Raw genomic sequence first — 18037 nt, forward strand, 5'->3', positions numbered from 1 at the left:
GCCACACAGTATCACATTACACCACACAGTAGTGTCTCTTATTCACGTTATGCCACGCAGTATCACATTACACCACACAGTAGTGTCTCTTATTCACGTTATGCCACAGAGTATCACATTACACCACACAGTAGTGTTTCTTATTCACGTTATGCCACACAGTATCACATTACACCACACAGTAGTGTCATATGCCACACAGTATCACATTACACCACACAGTAGTGTCTCTTATTCACGTTATGCCACATAGTATCACATTACACCGCACAGTAGTGTCTCTTATTCACGTTATGCCACACAGTATCACATTACACCACACAGTAGTGTCTCTTATTCACGTTATGCCACACAGTATCACATTACACCACACAGTAGTGTGTCTTATTCACGTTATGCCACATAGTAGTACCCCTATAGGATACACTGTCTATAGAAGGCATATGGGGAATGCAAACAGAAAATAGAAATGTGGACCAGTGCTAGTAAATATATTTCTATTTTTATAAGTGGAATGCGGTCAAGCCGCATTCAGGGATGCGACTGCAATCTCTCTGTTCTCAGCGCTCCGTCGATTGGATCACATTGGCTGTAAACACCTCTGTCTGACTGACAGGCAGAGGCATTCGCGGGGAGGGCGGGGGGTGGTTATGGACCATTGCGGGGATGGCGTGGGGAAAATGGGGTGCATTTTCGGGGTGGTTAAGTGACATCACACGCAGCCACCCCTATGTGCAAAATGGCGGCAGACCACCTGCATATGCAGCCTAGCTGCAGATGGACGTCCACAGTTGCTGTAACCACAATATAATTGCTGTCGCAGTCGCTGAGCAGGCCATTCAGCATGGTGGGCGGCCTTGCCCTATGATGGATGAGCATCCCCCAGCATGCAATAGATTTTTAGCAGAATCTGCACTCCTTACCGAGTAACCCCCACTGCCATTAATACATCTGATCCTGCCCACAGGCACACACATATACACTTACATATATACTGTCACAAACAAAACACATAGGGGGGGATTCAAATGTTTGAAAAGTCGGTTGGGTGTCTGTTTTTTCCTATCTAATAGACAGGAAAAAACAGACACCCAACTGACTTTTCAAACATTTGAATCTCCCCCATACAGTACATATGATATACAGTACAGTCACACATGCAGTATATACAAATAGTTACACACATGCACACATATATACAGTCACATACATATATAGTTGAACACTTATTCACATACATATATAGTTACACACTAATACACACAGAGCCCAGCCTTAGGCATAGGCAAACTAGGCAAATGCTAGGGCATTTGGTATGCTTACGGGCACCAGCAGCTTCTGCTGATTAAAATATGCGGCATGCCTATATTCTGTGTGTGACTGTGGCTGTATCTGCATACGAAATGCTACGTTGCGTGTATTCCTGGAAATCACTGTAATGTAGCATTTTGTATGCAGATACAGCTGCAGTCGCACACAGTATATAGGCATGCTGCATATCATTTTAATCAGCAAAACTGCTTGTGCAACCTAGCCACATAGTAATGCAAATAATCTGCATTTTCTTAAACAAAAGGCGCCCGACGTTAGCAGAGCTGCCAGCTGACTCGTGCCAGGCATCTCCTGCAGAACTAGCGGCGGTGCTAGGGGGCACCAGCCAAAATCTTGCCTAGGGCATCATATTGGTTAGGGCCGGCTCTGAATACACACATAAATACAGTAGATACTTATACACACACAAACATACACATATAGTCACATACATGAATGCAGTCACAGACACACATACAGACAGGGTACACTCAATGCATGTGCTTTAGTAGCTCCTTGTCCTCTCCCCCTCTCCTCCATGTTGCTGGGTTGCCTGGCACTGACTGAGTGCTGTGTAGCCCCGCCCCCCTGCTTACACTCCGTCCACTTCCCGAAGGTCAATGCCGTGCAGTGCAGTCCTGTGCGGTATCCGTTTGGATGGTCGACCATGTTATGGTCGACAGTCATTAGGTCGACCACTATTGGTCGACATGGACACATGGTCGACACATGAAAATGGTCGACACGTGAAAGGTCGACACATGAAAAGGTCAACATGAGTTTTAAAAAAAAAAAATATTTTGGGGAACTTTTCCATACTTTACGATCCACGTGGACTACGATTGGGAACGGTAATCTGTGCCGAGGGCAGCGGTAGCGGAGCGAGTCACCTTGCCCGAAGCATGGCGAGTGAAGCGAGCCATGCGAGGGGACACGGTGCACTAATTGGGGTTCCCAGTCACTTTATGCAGAAAACGACACCCAAAAAAAGTAAAAAAACTCATGTCAACCTTTTCATGCGTCGGACTTTCATGTGTCGACCAATAGTGGTCGACCTAATGACTGTCGACCATAACATGGTCGACCATTCATACCGGAACCGACCTGTGCCACCCCTCCCCTCCCTTAATCCGGATTGTACCTTGTGACTGTCTGTTACTGCCGGCGCCGGTGTCCAGCGGCACAGCACTGCACTAGTGATCAATCAGGCTAAAAATAAACTACAGCTCGCAGCAACAAGGGATGCTGGGAGCTGTAGTTTATGTTGAGTCTGATTACAAGTGAGGTGCGGTGCGCTGCCGCCTGACACTGGCACTAACAAACAGTCCCCAAATCTGACAGTACTACTAGATTCTACCCCCTGGCCGTGGATGGCACAGCCAGGCAGCACCCCCTCCTTGCCTGGTGCCCCTGGCGAGTGCCATCCTGGCCAATGGGTAGATACGCCCCTGTATGCACAATCCACAATAACAACAACCAACATGCATTGCAGGTGTACAAACGGTATACACTGGCCTTCTAACTTGACTACTTGACTTCCCACCCATTTGGATGATGACACTGCGCCCCCCGTTAGGGTGGTACAGCCAACTGCCAGTCAACAAAGGGAGCACACCCAAAATAATGTATTGCACCCAGACTGGTGAACTGATGCTCTTTCCCTCCGCAGAACAGCCAACGATCAATCACCAACCGAGAAAACTATAAGCAAAGGAGGCTGGGAAGACTGGAACACAGAGGCTTAGGCCCACAGCCTGGGTGGGAATACTGGAACACAGAGGCTTAGGCCCACAACCTGAGTTGGAAGACTGGAACACAGAGGCTTAGGCCCACAGCATGAGAGGGAAGACTGGAACACAGAGGCTTAGGCCCACAGCATGAGAGGGAAGACTGGAACACAGAGGCTTAGGCCCACAACCTGAGTTGGAAGACTGGAACACAGAGGCTTAGGCCCACAACCTGAGTTGGAAGACTGGAACACAGAGGCTTAGGCCCACAGCATGAGAGGGAAGACTGGAACACAGAGGCTTAGGCCCACAGCCTGGGTGGGAAGACTGGAACACAGAGGCTTAGGCCCACAGCCTGGGTGGGAAGACTGGAACACAGAGGCTTAGGCCCACAGCCTGGGTGGGAATCCTGGAACACAGAGGCTTAGGCCCACAGCCTGGGCGGGAATACTGGAACACAGAGGCTAACGCCCACAACGTGAGTGGGAAGACTGGAACACAGAGGCTTAGGCTCACAGCCTGGGTGGGAAGACTGGAACACAGAGGCTTAGGCCCACAACCTGAGTGGGAAGACTGGAACACAGAGGCTTAGGCCCACAGCCTGGCTGGGAATACTGGAACACAGAGGCTTAGGCTCACAGCCTGGGTGGGAAGACTGGAACACAGAGGCTTACGCCCACAGCCTTGGTGGGAAGACTGGAACACAGAGGCTTAGGCCCACAACCTGGGTGGGAAGACTGGAACACAGAGGCTTAGGCCCACAGCCTGGCTGGGAATACTGGTACACAGAGGCTTAGGCCCACAGCCTGGGTGATAAGACTGGAACACAGAGGCTTAGGCCCACAGCCTGGGTGGTAAGACTGGAACACAGAGGCTTAGTCTCACAGCCTGGGTGGGAAGACTGGAACACAGAGGCTTAGGCCCACAGCCTGGGTGGGAAGACTGAAACACAGAGGCTTAGGTCCACAGCCCGAGCGTTTATATAGTCCAACACAGACACACCCCCTATCAATCCATAGACAGGCTAAGTCATGTGATCAGCCTGCCCCCATCCTAGAGGTTTTAATTACCTCATTCCTATAGCAAACATTCAGTTTTCCTGGACAATCCACTTTGTAATGACATGGTTACTAGGATATAGTTGTTATTATAAGATATAGGACACTCTACCTAAGATTGGAGGGTATGGACAAAACTATATTGAAGTGTCTGGAGCATGTCCCCCAAATGCAGGGGGTGGGAAAAGGAGGCGGAGGCGTGCTTTCGGCCTGGCCACATGACTGAGGTGACAGCACTGTCACTGCCCAGTGTCACATGGAACGGCACCCTGTCGCCAGCAAATCTAGAAAAAGAGAAGAATATCCGTTGCCGTGGGATAAATATCGTTAAGGTACCTTGGTACGCGCACGTCACTCAATAGTTTCTCAACTGCGTAAATATCGGCATATCGCAGAAATGTGAATCAGCCCATAGTATGGCTGTATCGTGTTGTTGAGGGTTTTTGAAACCCAGCTTGTTTTATCACATTCCAGCATGCTGTTAAATGTTAATAATTTACATTTTCGAAACTAATAGCAAAATGACCTCTCACGCGTCCACCAATTTGGCAGAAACAACTTTGCATCATAAACTGCGATTTAATTTCCCACAACTTGTACAGTCCTCCCTCTTACTAATGACATTTACTGATAAGACTCCACTAGTGTATCTTCAGTCCCCGTCTTACATTGGTGATCGTGTTTATATCCTCTTCACCTCAGTAAATCAGACGGCATGAAAATTACAAATCAGGACTTAGTAACTACGGTGCCGTAAGCCGTTCAGTTATTCCTTGCAGTCACAATGATCTAATAAAATATATATTATTGATGCATCCCACGTAATTACACTGCACAACATTCACATAAAGCTTCTTATATTATTGGCGCCATTCCTGTTTTATCTACTGGTCATATACTTATCACTGTACGAGGGTTGTGTCTATGTTCCCTTCGTGATCAGGACCTGGAAGTGATGTAACGAGTGGGCAGGAGAGAACTTCCGCCCTTACAGCACCTAAATGTTTTCTCCGTTCGTTTGTGGTTAATTTTTTTTTTCTATGCACCATTGGACGCTCGCTACGCTTCGGGCTCGGTGTCTCGCTCCGCTCGCCGCAGGTTACTATTCCAAATAGTTTGTGACATGGACCCAGGGGCTTATGGGAAAGGTCCTCTCCACGAAGGGAAACTAGACGCTACCCTGTACGAGCCATTCATAACGAAGTCTGTAAATGTAAATGTCCAATCTTCATATAGAGGAGAGCCGGTCTCGTGACCTGCGCTGGGTGCACTGTGGAGGCTATCACCCCGAATTCATTTCCATATTGTTAGAATTTAGATTTTGTGGCGATGAGGATTTGTGGAACAGATAAATGGCGCAGACGGCGAGGATGATCCTGGTGAATGGGACGCACACAGCGCACTATAGCAAAGTAAAAGCATGCGTTGCAGAAGCAGGCGTATACTCCTTTTAGGAGACACAGTTTTGGCACCTGCATACGCACCAGCAATCAGCCGTGCGTGTCCCCGGGCCTCTATGTGTGTTCCAGCATTCCACCGTCACTTCCAGACAGAAGTGTTTTGTGCCACCCTATGGCAACATACCAGCGGCAGTGTCGGACTGGGACATGAAGGGCCCACTGGGGGAATGCAGTGATAGGGGCCCATACTTAGGGGTGTGGCCAGCCTATAAAGGGGGTGTGGACAGCCTCCACAGAGGCTTCAAATACACAATAGTTTAGTGTAGTAATGCAACATATCTACCATGTATAATCCAAGTGCACAGTCTGGAACCTGATCCCCAGGGAAAGGAGTGGGCCCTCAGGCAGTGGGGCCTACCGGTGGTTTCCCTGGTACACCTGTGGGCCAGTCCGACCCTGACCAGCGGCACCTCCAAAACGCAGTCCTAAATTCAAATAGGGGAGCCATACCAACTCCCTCCCCCCAACGCTGCCAAACATCACGGCCGTGACCCACTGGAAGTAGGTGTGGCTTCTCTATTTGAATTTAATGTTCCACCACAAGAACCTAGTGCCATGTTTCACTACAGATATTAACTACAGAGGTGTTCCTAAGGAATCAATATGATATCCCCACAAAAATACAGAAAGCCCACCAAAAGGTACCCTAACCATCCTCTGCCCCTACCCTAACACTCCCGCCTTGGTGCCTAACCCTAACCTCCCGTGAACGTGCCTAACCCTAACCTCCTCTACCCAGCACCTAACCATAACCTTCCCATCTCTGCACGCGAACACCACTTCTAGTGCCTTAACCTAAGCACCATCCCCCCAACTCATCAAGACACGAGCGCGTCCTGCTGTATGAACAATCGGTATTCCGAGTGTCGGTATTTTGACGCCGGGAATCTGAGCTCCGTCGGCATTTAGACGCCGGGCTTATGGCAACCTTCGGGATATCGGGATCCCGTCGGCATTTTAACTACATCCCGTTCCTAATCACTATGGCTTCAGTAGCGCCAAACAGACACTCTCGGTGCACCAAGTCCTGAGTGACTCAGTCGCAGTAAACTTCCTTCTTGCTCAAAATGTGCAACTTATTCTCACAAATAAAACAACCGGATGCGACTAAAGTACTTTGCTGACTTGCACTGATCAATATTATGTGTTACATCTGTACGCGTGTGTGCGACGGAGACCGAATCGCTATATGAAGTGCTACGATACAGCAAGTTCCACTGTGTTACATCTGCGGCTTTGTACGTGTGTGACACAAGGGGGGGTATTTATCATAGCCTGTAGAGAGATAAAATTAGGAGAGATAAAGTACCAACCAATAAAATGGAAGACAGAGGCTGATTGGCTGGTACTTTATCTCACAATTTTATCTCTCTCCTCAGCCTAGTGTCGGTTTGCTGCGTCTGCAATGCAACTAAGGCACAAAATTAAAAGAAGTCACTATGGTGCACCCAGGGATGCTAACAGTTGTGCAGCCGCTTAGCTTAGCTGGACTGGGGGGAGGGGCACCGAGTTAGCAGCAGCGGGCGATGGATGGGATCACTCACCCCCTCGCACATCAAGCAGGGAGGGAGGAGACACTGCAGCAGCTGCCTCTCTCCCTAGCGCAGCACACAGCAGTGTCCTCTCTCTCCCTAGCACAGCACACAGCAGTGTCCTTTCTCTCCCTAGCGCAGCACACAGCAGTGTCCTCTCTCTCCCTAGCGCAGCACACAGCAGTGTCCTTTCTCTCCCTAGCACAGCACACAGCAGTGTCCTCTCTCTCCTTAGCACAGCACACAGCAGTGTCCCCTCTCTCCCTAGCGCAGCACAGAGCAGTGTCCTCTCTCTCCTTAGCACAGCACACAGCAGTGTCCTCTCTCTCCCTAACGCAGCACACAGCAGCTGTCTCTCTCTCCTTAGCGCAGCGCACAGCAGTGTCCTCTCTCTCCTTAGCACAGCACACAGCAGTGTCCTCTCTCTCCCTAACGCAGCACACAGTAGTGTCCTCTCTCCCTAGCGCAGCACACAGTAGTGTCCTCTCTCTCCCTAGCGCAGCACACAGCAGTGTCCTCTCTCTCCCTAGCGCAGCACACAGCAGTGTCATCTCTCTCCCGGCTCCATGACAACGCTGTTAAAATCTGGGGCTGTGGGACCTGGTCCCCTCCAACAGGCCTGAGCCCAGGTAAAGACTAACCCCCCCCCTCCTCTTGGCACCACTGAGTGAACCTCTCGGAGTGATACAGTCGCACTAGGGGTCTTGCACCATATGACAAAGATATTCAATACATGAGGAAACATCTGTATTCTTGAAAGGGACCACATTATTTATTAAGAGAAATTGGCTACATATATATATATATATATATATATATATATATACACACTGTAAATGCCAAATTGCTTACTCACTAATATTTAAAATGCCCGCTCTAATATATATTGTAAACGCCTGCACATCTTATTGCCATATCCCATGAATGTGCGCTATACATCGCAAAACACTGCATCCCATAAGAGAAAACAATACACCCACACATTATCTGAGTTCCAAAGCTCATTGATGTATATATTTGTTATTAAAAGGATATGAATTCAATATATTACAATGTACAGTATACCTATAGTTACATGGTTACACTCACACAGTAAGCAGTTAAAACATACAGTTACATACAGTTACATGCCAGCGATACAATACCATTCCCTTTATGCTTATGTCTCCCTCTCTCTCTGTGAATCATGCTGGGACTCCATCTTACTCTGAGACCAAACAGGAATTAACCTCCTGTGTGGTCAGCAGTGTGTTATCTAGTTTCTGGGGGAGGGGACTCACTCATTCATGATGAGTCACTAGTCTCTTTGTATATGCTGAACAGCTTTAAGCCTTGGGGATGTCCAAAGGGGCTGGCCTGAGCTTCCTGTCCGCTGTCCTATTTGGAATATCTATTGTTCTAATAAAAGTGATTTTAGCTTTTATACATTTAATCATAACTATCTGTCACAATGTCCTACAACTTAACAACAAGTATCAAATTAATCTACACATTAAGCTGGTTGTTTAAATACCAAATATGTTTCGTTCAAATAATACACATACATGACATTACTTCATTATATATAATTTTAAATCATCATGATGTCTGGCGCTTGATATCACTATAATCATGTACTGTATGAAACAAGTGTCGAATCCATCTCTGTGGCATGTCCATATAAATGCGTGTGTTACCATATATTGCTGTGCTCGCTGCGCGTATTTGCAAGTATAGCGACTCATATGTGTGTAGTTTGTATGTTCTTTTTATGTAATATTTTTTGACTTCGACAATACACACATATATTATATATATATATATAGTGTGGCTGGGACAGCATACTTCCACGTGAGGTTATTGTGGCATGGCAGGCTTTTGCAGGGTTGGAGCTGCGGCAACAAATCTGATAGAATACAGTACGATTTTTCAACTTGTCTACTACCATTAAAAATAAGATTTTGGTTACCTACCGGTAAATCCTTTTCTCGTAGTCCGTAGAGGATGCTGGGGTCCATATTAGTACCATGGGGTATAGACAGGTCCACCAGGCGCCATTGGCACTTTAAGAGTTTAATAGTGTGGGCTGGCTCCTCCCTCTATGCCCCTCTTACCAAGCTCAGTCTAGAAACTGTGCCCGAGGAGACGACAAACTTTGAGAGAAGGAATTACACAGATAGTGGGCGAGATTCATACCAGCTCACACAACAAGCAAATCCGGCCAACATGCCGGAAAACCTCAGCAACAGCTGAAAAACCGTAAATAACGGAGAACTTACCTAGGAACCTGGCAGAACGGAACTATAAAACCAAAGCAGGAAAACGCAGCGCTGGGCGGGCGCCCAGCATCCTCTAAGGACTACAAGAAAAGGATTTACCGGTAGGTAACCAAAATCCTATTTTCTCTTATGTCCTAGATAGAGGATGCTGGGGTCCATATTAGTACCATGGGGATGTACCAAAGCTCCCAGTACGGGAGGAAGAGCGCAGAGGCTCCTGCAACACTGCTTAACCAAACTGGAGGCCCCACTCCCCTGGATGGAGATCGTGTCTGCTGAGGAAGTCTGCTCCCAGTTGTCTACGCCCGGAATGAAGATTGCCGACATCGCCACCGCGTGCCTTTCTGCCCAGATGAGGATTTTTGACACCTGACATGGCATCCCTGCTCTTCGTTCCGCCTTGTCAGTTTATGTAGGCCACTGTGGTCACATTGTCCGACTGTACCTGAACAGCCCGATCCTGTAGAAGGTGTGCTGCTTGCAGAAGGGCGTTGTACACTGCCCTGAGTTCCAGGATGTTTATTGGGAGAAGTGATTCTTGATCCAACCAACGTCCCTGAAAGGTTTCCCCCAGAGCGACTGCTCCCCAACCTCTTAGACTTGCATCTGTGGTTAAAAGGATCCAGTCTTGAATTCCGAACCTTCGCCCTTCCAGAAGGTGCAGAAGTTGCAGCCACCAGAGGAGTGAAATCCTGGCTTTCGGAGACAGGCATATCCTGTTGTCCATGTGTAGGTGAGAGCCCGACCACTGGTCCAATAGGTCCAGCTGAAAAGGTCGAGCATGAAACCTGCCGTACTGCAGTGCCTCGTAGGCGGCAACCATCTTCCCAGAAGGCGTATGCATTGATGAACCGATACCCGGGTAGGCTTTAGGACATCCCCGACCATTGTTTGAATCACCAACGCTTTCTCCACCGGGAGAAATACCCTCTGTACTTCCGTGTCGTGGATCATTCCCAGGAAAGACAGACGCCTTGTCGGCTCCAGGTGAGACTTTGGAAGGTTAAGGATCCAACCGTGTTTCCTGAGCAGCTGTGTCGTGAGCGCGATGGACCGCAACAACCTCTCCCTGGACGACGCCTTGATCAGGAGATCGTCCAGATATAGAATTATGTTCACTCCATTTGCAGAGGAGAACCATCATCTCCGCCATCACCTTGGTGAAGATCCTCGGTGCTGTGGAGAGTCCAAATGACAGCGCCTGGAACTGATAGTGATCGTCCATCAGCACAAATCTGAGATATGCTTGATGCGGCGCCCAAATGGGAATATGGAGGTAAGCATCCTTGATGTCCAGAGACACCAGGAACACCCCCTCCGTCAGTCCTGAGATTCCATCTTGAATTTGAACTCCCTGAGATAAGGGTTTAAAGACTTTAAGTTTAGAATAGGCCATACCGAACCATCCGGTTTTGGTACCACAAAAAGGTTCGAATAATAACCCTTGTTCCACTGCTGAAGTGGGACCAGAACAATAACCTCTGACGCCACCGATTTTCTGATGGCCTCCAGAAGAATTGTCCTGTCTGCCAGCAGGGCTGGCAAGCCTGACTTGAAGAAACGGTGAGGTGGGGGATCTCCCACCAAACCCTCCTCCAGGCCCAGCTGTCCACCATCATGCGGAGGACTTAGGAGTATCCGAAGCGGGCTTCTGGGTCTGGGAACCTGCGGGAGCAGGTTTCTTTCCCTTGGCACGACCATCTCTGAAGAAGGTGTTCGAAGGCTTATTCTTTCTAGGCCTCGCGGGCCGAAGGCCTGTGACGCGGTTGATGAAAAAGGCTTCTTCGCAGCCGGTGCAGCTGAGGGGAGAAAAGGAGACTTACCCGCAGTAGCCATGGCATCCCACGCATCCAGCGCCTCCCCAAAGAGAACCTGACCTTTGTATGGTAGGCCCTCCACACTCTTCCTGGATTCCACGTCCGCAGACCAGTTGCGCAGCCAGAGACCCCTGCGAGCCGAGACGGACATGGAGGAGATCCCCGCAGCCATGGAACCCAGGTTCTTCATGGAGTCCACCAGGAACCCTGCAGAATCCTGAATATTACGTAAAAATAAATCAACGTCACCTTTATCTAGCGAAGTCGACTCCTCCTGCAGAGTGATTGACCACCTGGCAATAGCTTTAGCAATGCAAGCACAGGCTATAGTAGGCCGCAATATAGCCCCTGAGGCCGTGTAAATGGATTTCAGCGTAGCATCCACCTTGCGATCTGCCGGGTCCTTTAACGCGGTAGATCCCGGGACCGGTAACACCACCTGTTTGGACAGCCTGGAGTCAGAGGCATCTACTATCGGTGGGGACACCCATCTCTTCCTATCTTCCTCTGGGAAGGAAAAAGCCATCAAGACTCTCTTGGGAATCTGGAATTTATTTTCCGGAGTTTCCCATGCCTTTTCAAAGATAGCATTTAATTCTTTGGATGCCGGGAAGGTGAGGGGGGGCTTCTTATTATCTGTAAAGAAGGCCTTCTCCACCTGTTCCGGAGCTGTGTCCGAAATGTGTAAAACATCCCTAACAGCCTCAATCATCAACTGCACCCCCTTGGCAAGTGATGCTGACCCCTTCAATACATCCGTGTCATCCTGCATAATTGTAAGTGCATATTTGTGAGAATGTACCGCAGGGGACCCCGAGGAGTCAGTATCAGACCATACAACCATAGAGGACTGGAGGACCTGAATGGCATGCTCAGTCCTAGCAACTCTATCAGAAATCTGAGAAATAGTCCCTCTCAGAGAGACTAACCATTCTGGCTCTCTAGCTGGGATTTGTGCTAAAACAGTGCAATCCTGATTACATGGAATGCAGTCTTCCTGGGAAGACAAATCCTCTAGACATGTTGTCACACACCCCCAAACACCCCACAAACACAGGGTATTATGTAGACAGAGTTTCCCCCCAAGAATGGCAGAGAGACACAGATATTGGAGCCAGCCCACACACAGCGCTATTAGAGGTATAGGGAGACCCCAACCAGTGCTGACTGTGTCCCTTAAGAGGTGACACAGCCTTTATACAGCCTCCCCCCCTTTCTACAACCCCCTTGTACTGTACAGACAGCTGGAGATTGCTCTGGAGGGACCTGGATCCACTTGGTAGTGAGTGCAGGCAGGAAAAAATGGCGCTGAACGCTGCTGGGTCCGCTCTGAGGAGAAGCTCCGCCCCCTCAATGACGCTGTCTTCCCGCTCTTTGACAGATTATACTGGCCGGAGGATTTGTGCTGGCCTGGATCCGCAGACCCCGACAGGCTTGTAGTGGTCAGTGTAGGGTCCGGAGCTGGCCCAGGGTACCCCTCCCAGCGCCGCACCGCAGTACCACTGAGCCTTCCAGGAGCGCGGATAAGACCGCGCTCCTACCCTCTAGCTGCCTTCTTCACACTGTCCCCCCGCTTGCAAGGGGGGACAGTGACTCACTCGCCACACTTCAGCTCCCTGAGGGGGTGGCGGCTGGCTGCCGGGGCGAGCATTCCCCTGCGGCAGGGCACAATTGGACCCCTCTGGAGCTCATTGTCCAGTCAGCGGGAGCATTGGCTCAAGACCACGCAGGGCGGACACTGCTCCCCCCCTCAGTCCCTCGCTGCAGGGAGGCTCTCGCCAGCAGCCTCCCTGTAAAATAACAAACTCTGTAGAGCTCCTCTAGCTGTGACCGGCTCCTCTGGGCACATTTTCTAAACTGAATTTGGTAGGAGGGGCATAGAGGGAGGAGCCAGCCCACACTATTAAACTCTTAAAGTGCCCATGGCTCCTGGTGGACCCATCTATACCCCATGTTACTAATATGGACCCCAGCATCCTCTAGGACGTAAGAGAAAATGTGTTTGTTTCGGTAGGTCATTGCTCCTGGTGCCAGCAAGTGGCCGGGCGATTCTTGATGCCAGCAAGTGGCCGGGCGATAGATGGGCATCTGGGGTTATGTTAGGACTTAGGAGCCAGTTGGAATATGCAGTGTTTGTGATTACCTGAACTTGGAATGTTAACCCGCTGTTTTAAGAACTGCCTGTAAAACCTGACCTGCAAACCCTGCATGCAAAGCTGTATCCTGCCTGAGGTGGAAATAAAGTGTGTTGGATTCCTGACACTGAAGAAGCCGCCGACGCAATAGAAGGCGGGGAAACGCGTCTGTCGTTACAGGAGTTAGCAGCGGAGACACTAACGGGCCGGCCGGCCGCAGGCATAAGAAATCCCACAGTGGTTGGGTAGATAATTACGCCGCAGTGAGAACCCGGAGACTCCAGATAAGGCTATACCAGCCGGGAGCGATCTATCCAAGAACACTTGTACAGGCACAGTATTATACCCTGAAAGAGTGGAACGCTATAATTGCTTTTTAAGAGGCTATTATCATGTATGATCTGCTTAGCTAAACGGCAGAAGCCCGACATGTGGATAATGTGGTTCTAAGTGCATAACTGAATGGGGATGTCTTTTAATTGAGGAGAAAGACTTTCTGGCTTGGATCGAGATATTAACTGAATTTGTGCTGGGACAGAATATCACTATCTAAAAGGAAAAATACTCGGCATTGTTGCATATCACAAACCATAAAAAAGCGCTGGACAATCTATTTTGATCTAAATCCATTGGAAGTGATATTACTCATATTTCAAGAGAAAGTTATTAATGGTTCATTAATTTTTAGCGTATAAAATCTAATATATAAGGTGTATTAGGTATATATTGGAATCAAGTAATATATCCTCTATTACTAGAACCATTGGTAATATATTGATTGATTTCATATTATTATTTTTATGTGATGCTGGCCGGCATCTAGTAGTATATGTGTTTATATGTATTTTTAAGAGATTAATTTTATGTGATAATAAATATCCATATCAGAGTGAATTGCGCAGTCCCAGTTTTGTGTTTTTTCTTGTGTTGGATTCCTGTCACATATACACGGTCCAGTCACATTATTCTGACCACCTCCTGCATGTGACGTCGGCAGCGTGTAGCCAATGAAGTACGTCACGTGATGTGCGATGGCTTGGTGGGTATATAAGGTGTGTGATAGGCCGTCTGCACACATATCACTCGTTGCTGTTATGGGTAAAAGGGGCGATTTATCCGAGGTGCAAAAAGGGATGATTATCAGCTTTTGGGCCAAGGGTGGCGGTATTTCTGACACAGCGCAATTTGTGACCTGTCCGCGTGCTGCTGCGGTGAGGGTGTATCGTGACTGGACAAATGGCACCACTGCAAATAACCGACGTAGAAACCGCAGAGCGCCATGTGCCATTGTGTGAGAAGTGAACGTCGGCTGCGCAGGTGCGTGAGGGCTGACCGACACGCTACAGTAGAGCAGCTCACCGTCACAATGATCCTGGGGGCTACCAGACGTGTGTCTAATACGACAGGACATCCCATCTAGCCGCTGTCCGTGCCGCACGCGGCGGTTACTCTGGTTATTAGCCGACGGTCATAATAATGTGACTCCAACATGTATATACTGTATATGGGGAGCACATTAGTTTTATTAATCTATAGGAGCCACTTTTACTTTTCCCCTGGTACCCACCATACAGAGGTACTTAACGTTTGCCCGGTGTATCCTCAGGCATAACCTCTTCCCCAGGGGACTGTGATCGATTCTATGGGAGTTTTTATTTTGCTACAGACGGACAGACAAGACACAGTAGTTGCAGAATGAGCCGTGTTTAAAAATATATTACCGAACAAAGTTCCGTTACATTAGGGGATCCGTATCAAGCCTTAGAGAGAGATAAAGTTGAGACGTTGCACAAAGCTTCTGTCATGTATCTAGCGCAGTCTTTGAAATGACAGCTATTAGCTGATTGGCAGCTTTGGGCAACTACCCCCCTTTATCTCCCTCCAAAGCTTGATACATAGAAACTGATTTTAAAGAGAGTTACCTTGCAGCGCCTGCAGTTCCGGGAACAAGCTTCGTACCCTCTCTGGGACTCCTCCTACAAACACCGGAGAAGTCACGTTTATTTCTAGCGCTGCCGTTTCAGATTCTGCCACGCGTTCTTCCAAGTCATTGAGCAGCACCGAAAGTGAAGATCCTTCTTTTGTTAGGTGCACGTTGTTCCATCGCCCATCGCAATAGGACAGGCCGGCCCAGAGACTGACCTGTGTCTGCCAGGACTTATTCTTACACTCCAAGGTAAGAATTCCATTGTTTAATTGAGCCTATAAAGAAAAAAATTATATAAATATATGAAGTCTAATTAGCAACTTAATGTGTACAGTAAATTTCTAAACTTCAAATACTAAAATAGAAGTACACAATAAAGGGTTATCATCATGAAATCTCAAAATTCAATTATTGTAACGTTTGGGCCACAGGATTACACTGGTAACACACCAACCCATCACCAGGGACTTCCATACATTCAAAACCTGGACGTCTTACACATACAGTATGTGATTAGGGGCCTAATTCAAGGTTGATTGCAAAAGGAAAATCTTCCACTAATGGGCAAAACCATGTGCAGTGCAGGTGGGGCAGATGTAACATGTGCAGAGAGAGTTAGATTTGGGTGGGTTATATTGTTTCTGTGCAGGGTAAATACTAGCTGCTTTATTTTTACACTGCAATTTAGGTTTCAGTTTGAACACACCCCACCCAAATCTAACTCTCTCTGCACATGTTACATCTGCCCCCCTGCAGTGCTCATGGTTTTGCCCATTAGAGGAAGATATTGCTTTTGCAATCAACCTTAAATTAGGCCCTAAATCCACCATCTACTCCGTCCTAACAGTTTGGGAGGAGAGTCACCTGTAATTGAATGTTACTCCTATGTTGCAGTGAATTTTACATTTATGGTTCATACCAGAAATGTCACGTCTGAGGAATTCTGAGGATCCGGATTCGGTACAGGAGGCTCGTAGGCACTTGGGTCTTTAAATAACAGACGAGCGGGACGGATGAAGGTTTTGCGCACGGATTTATTGCTTTGATGACATAGGGTGAAGACCAAATGGGTTTTGCCAAAGCCAATTGCTTGAAATCAAAGAAACTATAGGCCGGCAGAAGGCTGAGAGGCACCGGTTACCCTAACCCAGGGCTAGTGGGTAGTTGCCGGTGGGTAGGTTACTGTGGCGTCTGGGAGCAGGCCGCTTGGTTGATAGCTGGAACTGAGACGGCTGGCTGTGTCGAGCGATTTGGAGCTGTAACAGGGTTCGTGGGTTGTCTGCGACTAACAGGAGCCCGGTACTACAGATACTGTGGAGGAGCACAGAGAACTGAAACCACAATGGCTGTGAGAGACGTTGCACTGGCGAATTCCCTCCTCCAGGCCTTCCTGTCTTATACCAGCCGCGCCAATACGATTGGCCGCAAGAATTACTTAATTAAGAGAACTATGGGCAAGACAGGTTTTTTGCCCACAACCTCCGGCGCCGAGGACACAGCTCCAAGCCTGCATCACCGGACTCGACGTCCAGTGCCTCTAGCCGCCCTGGCGGCATATACTGCCCGGCGCCAGCAGCCCGCACCCCCACCGGATGGCCCCTTCCAGAGCGCCCGGACGGGTAAGTCCTGGCCCCTCCCCCGCACCTTCCTATGCCGTGCCGTGACAAGAATTTATTTATATTTGGGTTTATTGTTCCTTGACAACAGCAGTTACACTGTATACCATGACAAAGCATACTGTAGGTCTGATTAGAAGTATCATAACAGTGATGACGTAATTGAAGTATCAGGAATATGTGCGGGAAAGGGCAGTGATGTTATTACTGTACGTACCATGATATGATCTAAGCCATTTGTGTTGTAGATAAAGAGCAGAAGTCCGCTCAGCTGGTCAGTTCTGAACATGAATGATATGTCAAAGCTTGGTCCAGCCGGGAATACGGTGGGAGGAAGTTCAAGGAAACCTGTAATAATACACACATAAAAGCACAAACATGTACGTTAGTATATTGCACCGTTATAGACTATCCAGGGACGCAGCACACAATATACAGCAGGCCTGGCCAACCTGTGGCTCTCCAGATGTTGTGAAACTACACATCCTAGCATGCCCTGTCACAGTTTTAGCCTTCCCTAATAGCAAAACTGTAGCAAAGCATGATGGGACTTGTAGTTTTACAACAGCTGGAGAGCCACAGGTTGGCCAGGCCTGATATACAGTCACTGTACAGTATCTCTGGCATTACCGAAGTTCAGGAAATGTGCCCCCCCTTCTACGGTCTCGGGGCACCCCTCCCATCTCTCATAGACATTGCTTCTTTCTTCTGCCTTATCCCAGTCTAGTAGCTCCCATTCTTCATTAGGACGGACGCTGTGCTGTACCAATATGTCACCAAGGCAACCAGCAAAAGTCTCCGGAATAATATTTGCGCTGCCTGAGCAAGATGAAAAATAAATAAAAATGTTTTCTTGAATCCACAATTGGTCACGCAGCGTAATGTGACACGTAACTGTAATAATGGTGGCGGTCCTGATTCAGAGCGCGGATAGTCAATTAAGCGTTGTACGCAATGCAGTTTTATTTATTCGCCACTACGCATATAAGTCGCACCGCGCATGTGCCGGGATGGATGGGCGGTCGCAGTGAGGAGAGACAATCAGGGATATTCGTGGGGAGTAACGGGACACTGGCGATTCAGACTCAGGCATGTCGTAACCGTTTTGGATGCGTGTCCCAGCTTGCGGCTGCGATCCCATACACGGTTACAATGGCTCCAGCATCTTACTTCCAGCGGCCAGCCTGCGTGACCAC

General features: G+C 48.5%; 1 protein-coding gene across 1 annotated transcript in view; it reads right to left on the reverse strand.

Moving 5' to 3' along the window:
* USH2A (usherin) overlaps window positions 1-18037 on the reverse strand; it is a 1656840-nt gene that overhangs the window by 1054453 nt on the left and 584350 nt on the right. The window contains exons 24-26 of the mRNA XM_063919430.1: window positions 17472-17660; window positions 17059-17189; window positions 15221-15500 (exon numbers count right to left, since the gene is read on the reverse strand). Of these exons, the coding sequence (XP_063775500.1) occupies window positions 15221-15500; window positions 17059-17189; window positions 17472-17660 (600 nt within the window). The remainder of the gene's footprint in view (window positions 1-15220; window positions 15501-17058; window positions 17190-17471; window positions 17661-18037) is intronic.

The sequence above is a fragment of the Pseudophryne corroboree genome, chromosome 4, assembly GCF_028390025.1.
Source record: "Pseudophryne corroboree isolate aPseCor3 chromosome 4, aPseCor3.hap2, whole genome shotgun sequence".
Taxonomy (NCBI): domain Eukaryota; kingdom Metazoa; phylum Chordata; class Amphibia; order Anura; family Myobatrachidae; genus Pseudophryne; species Pseudophryne corroboree.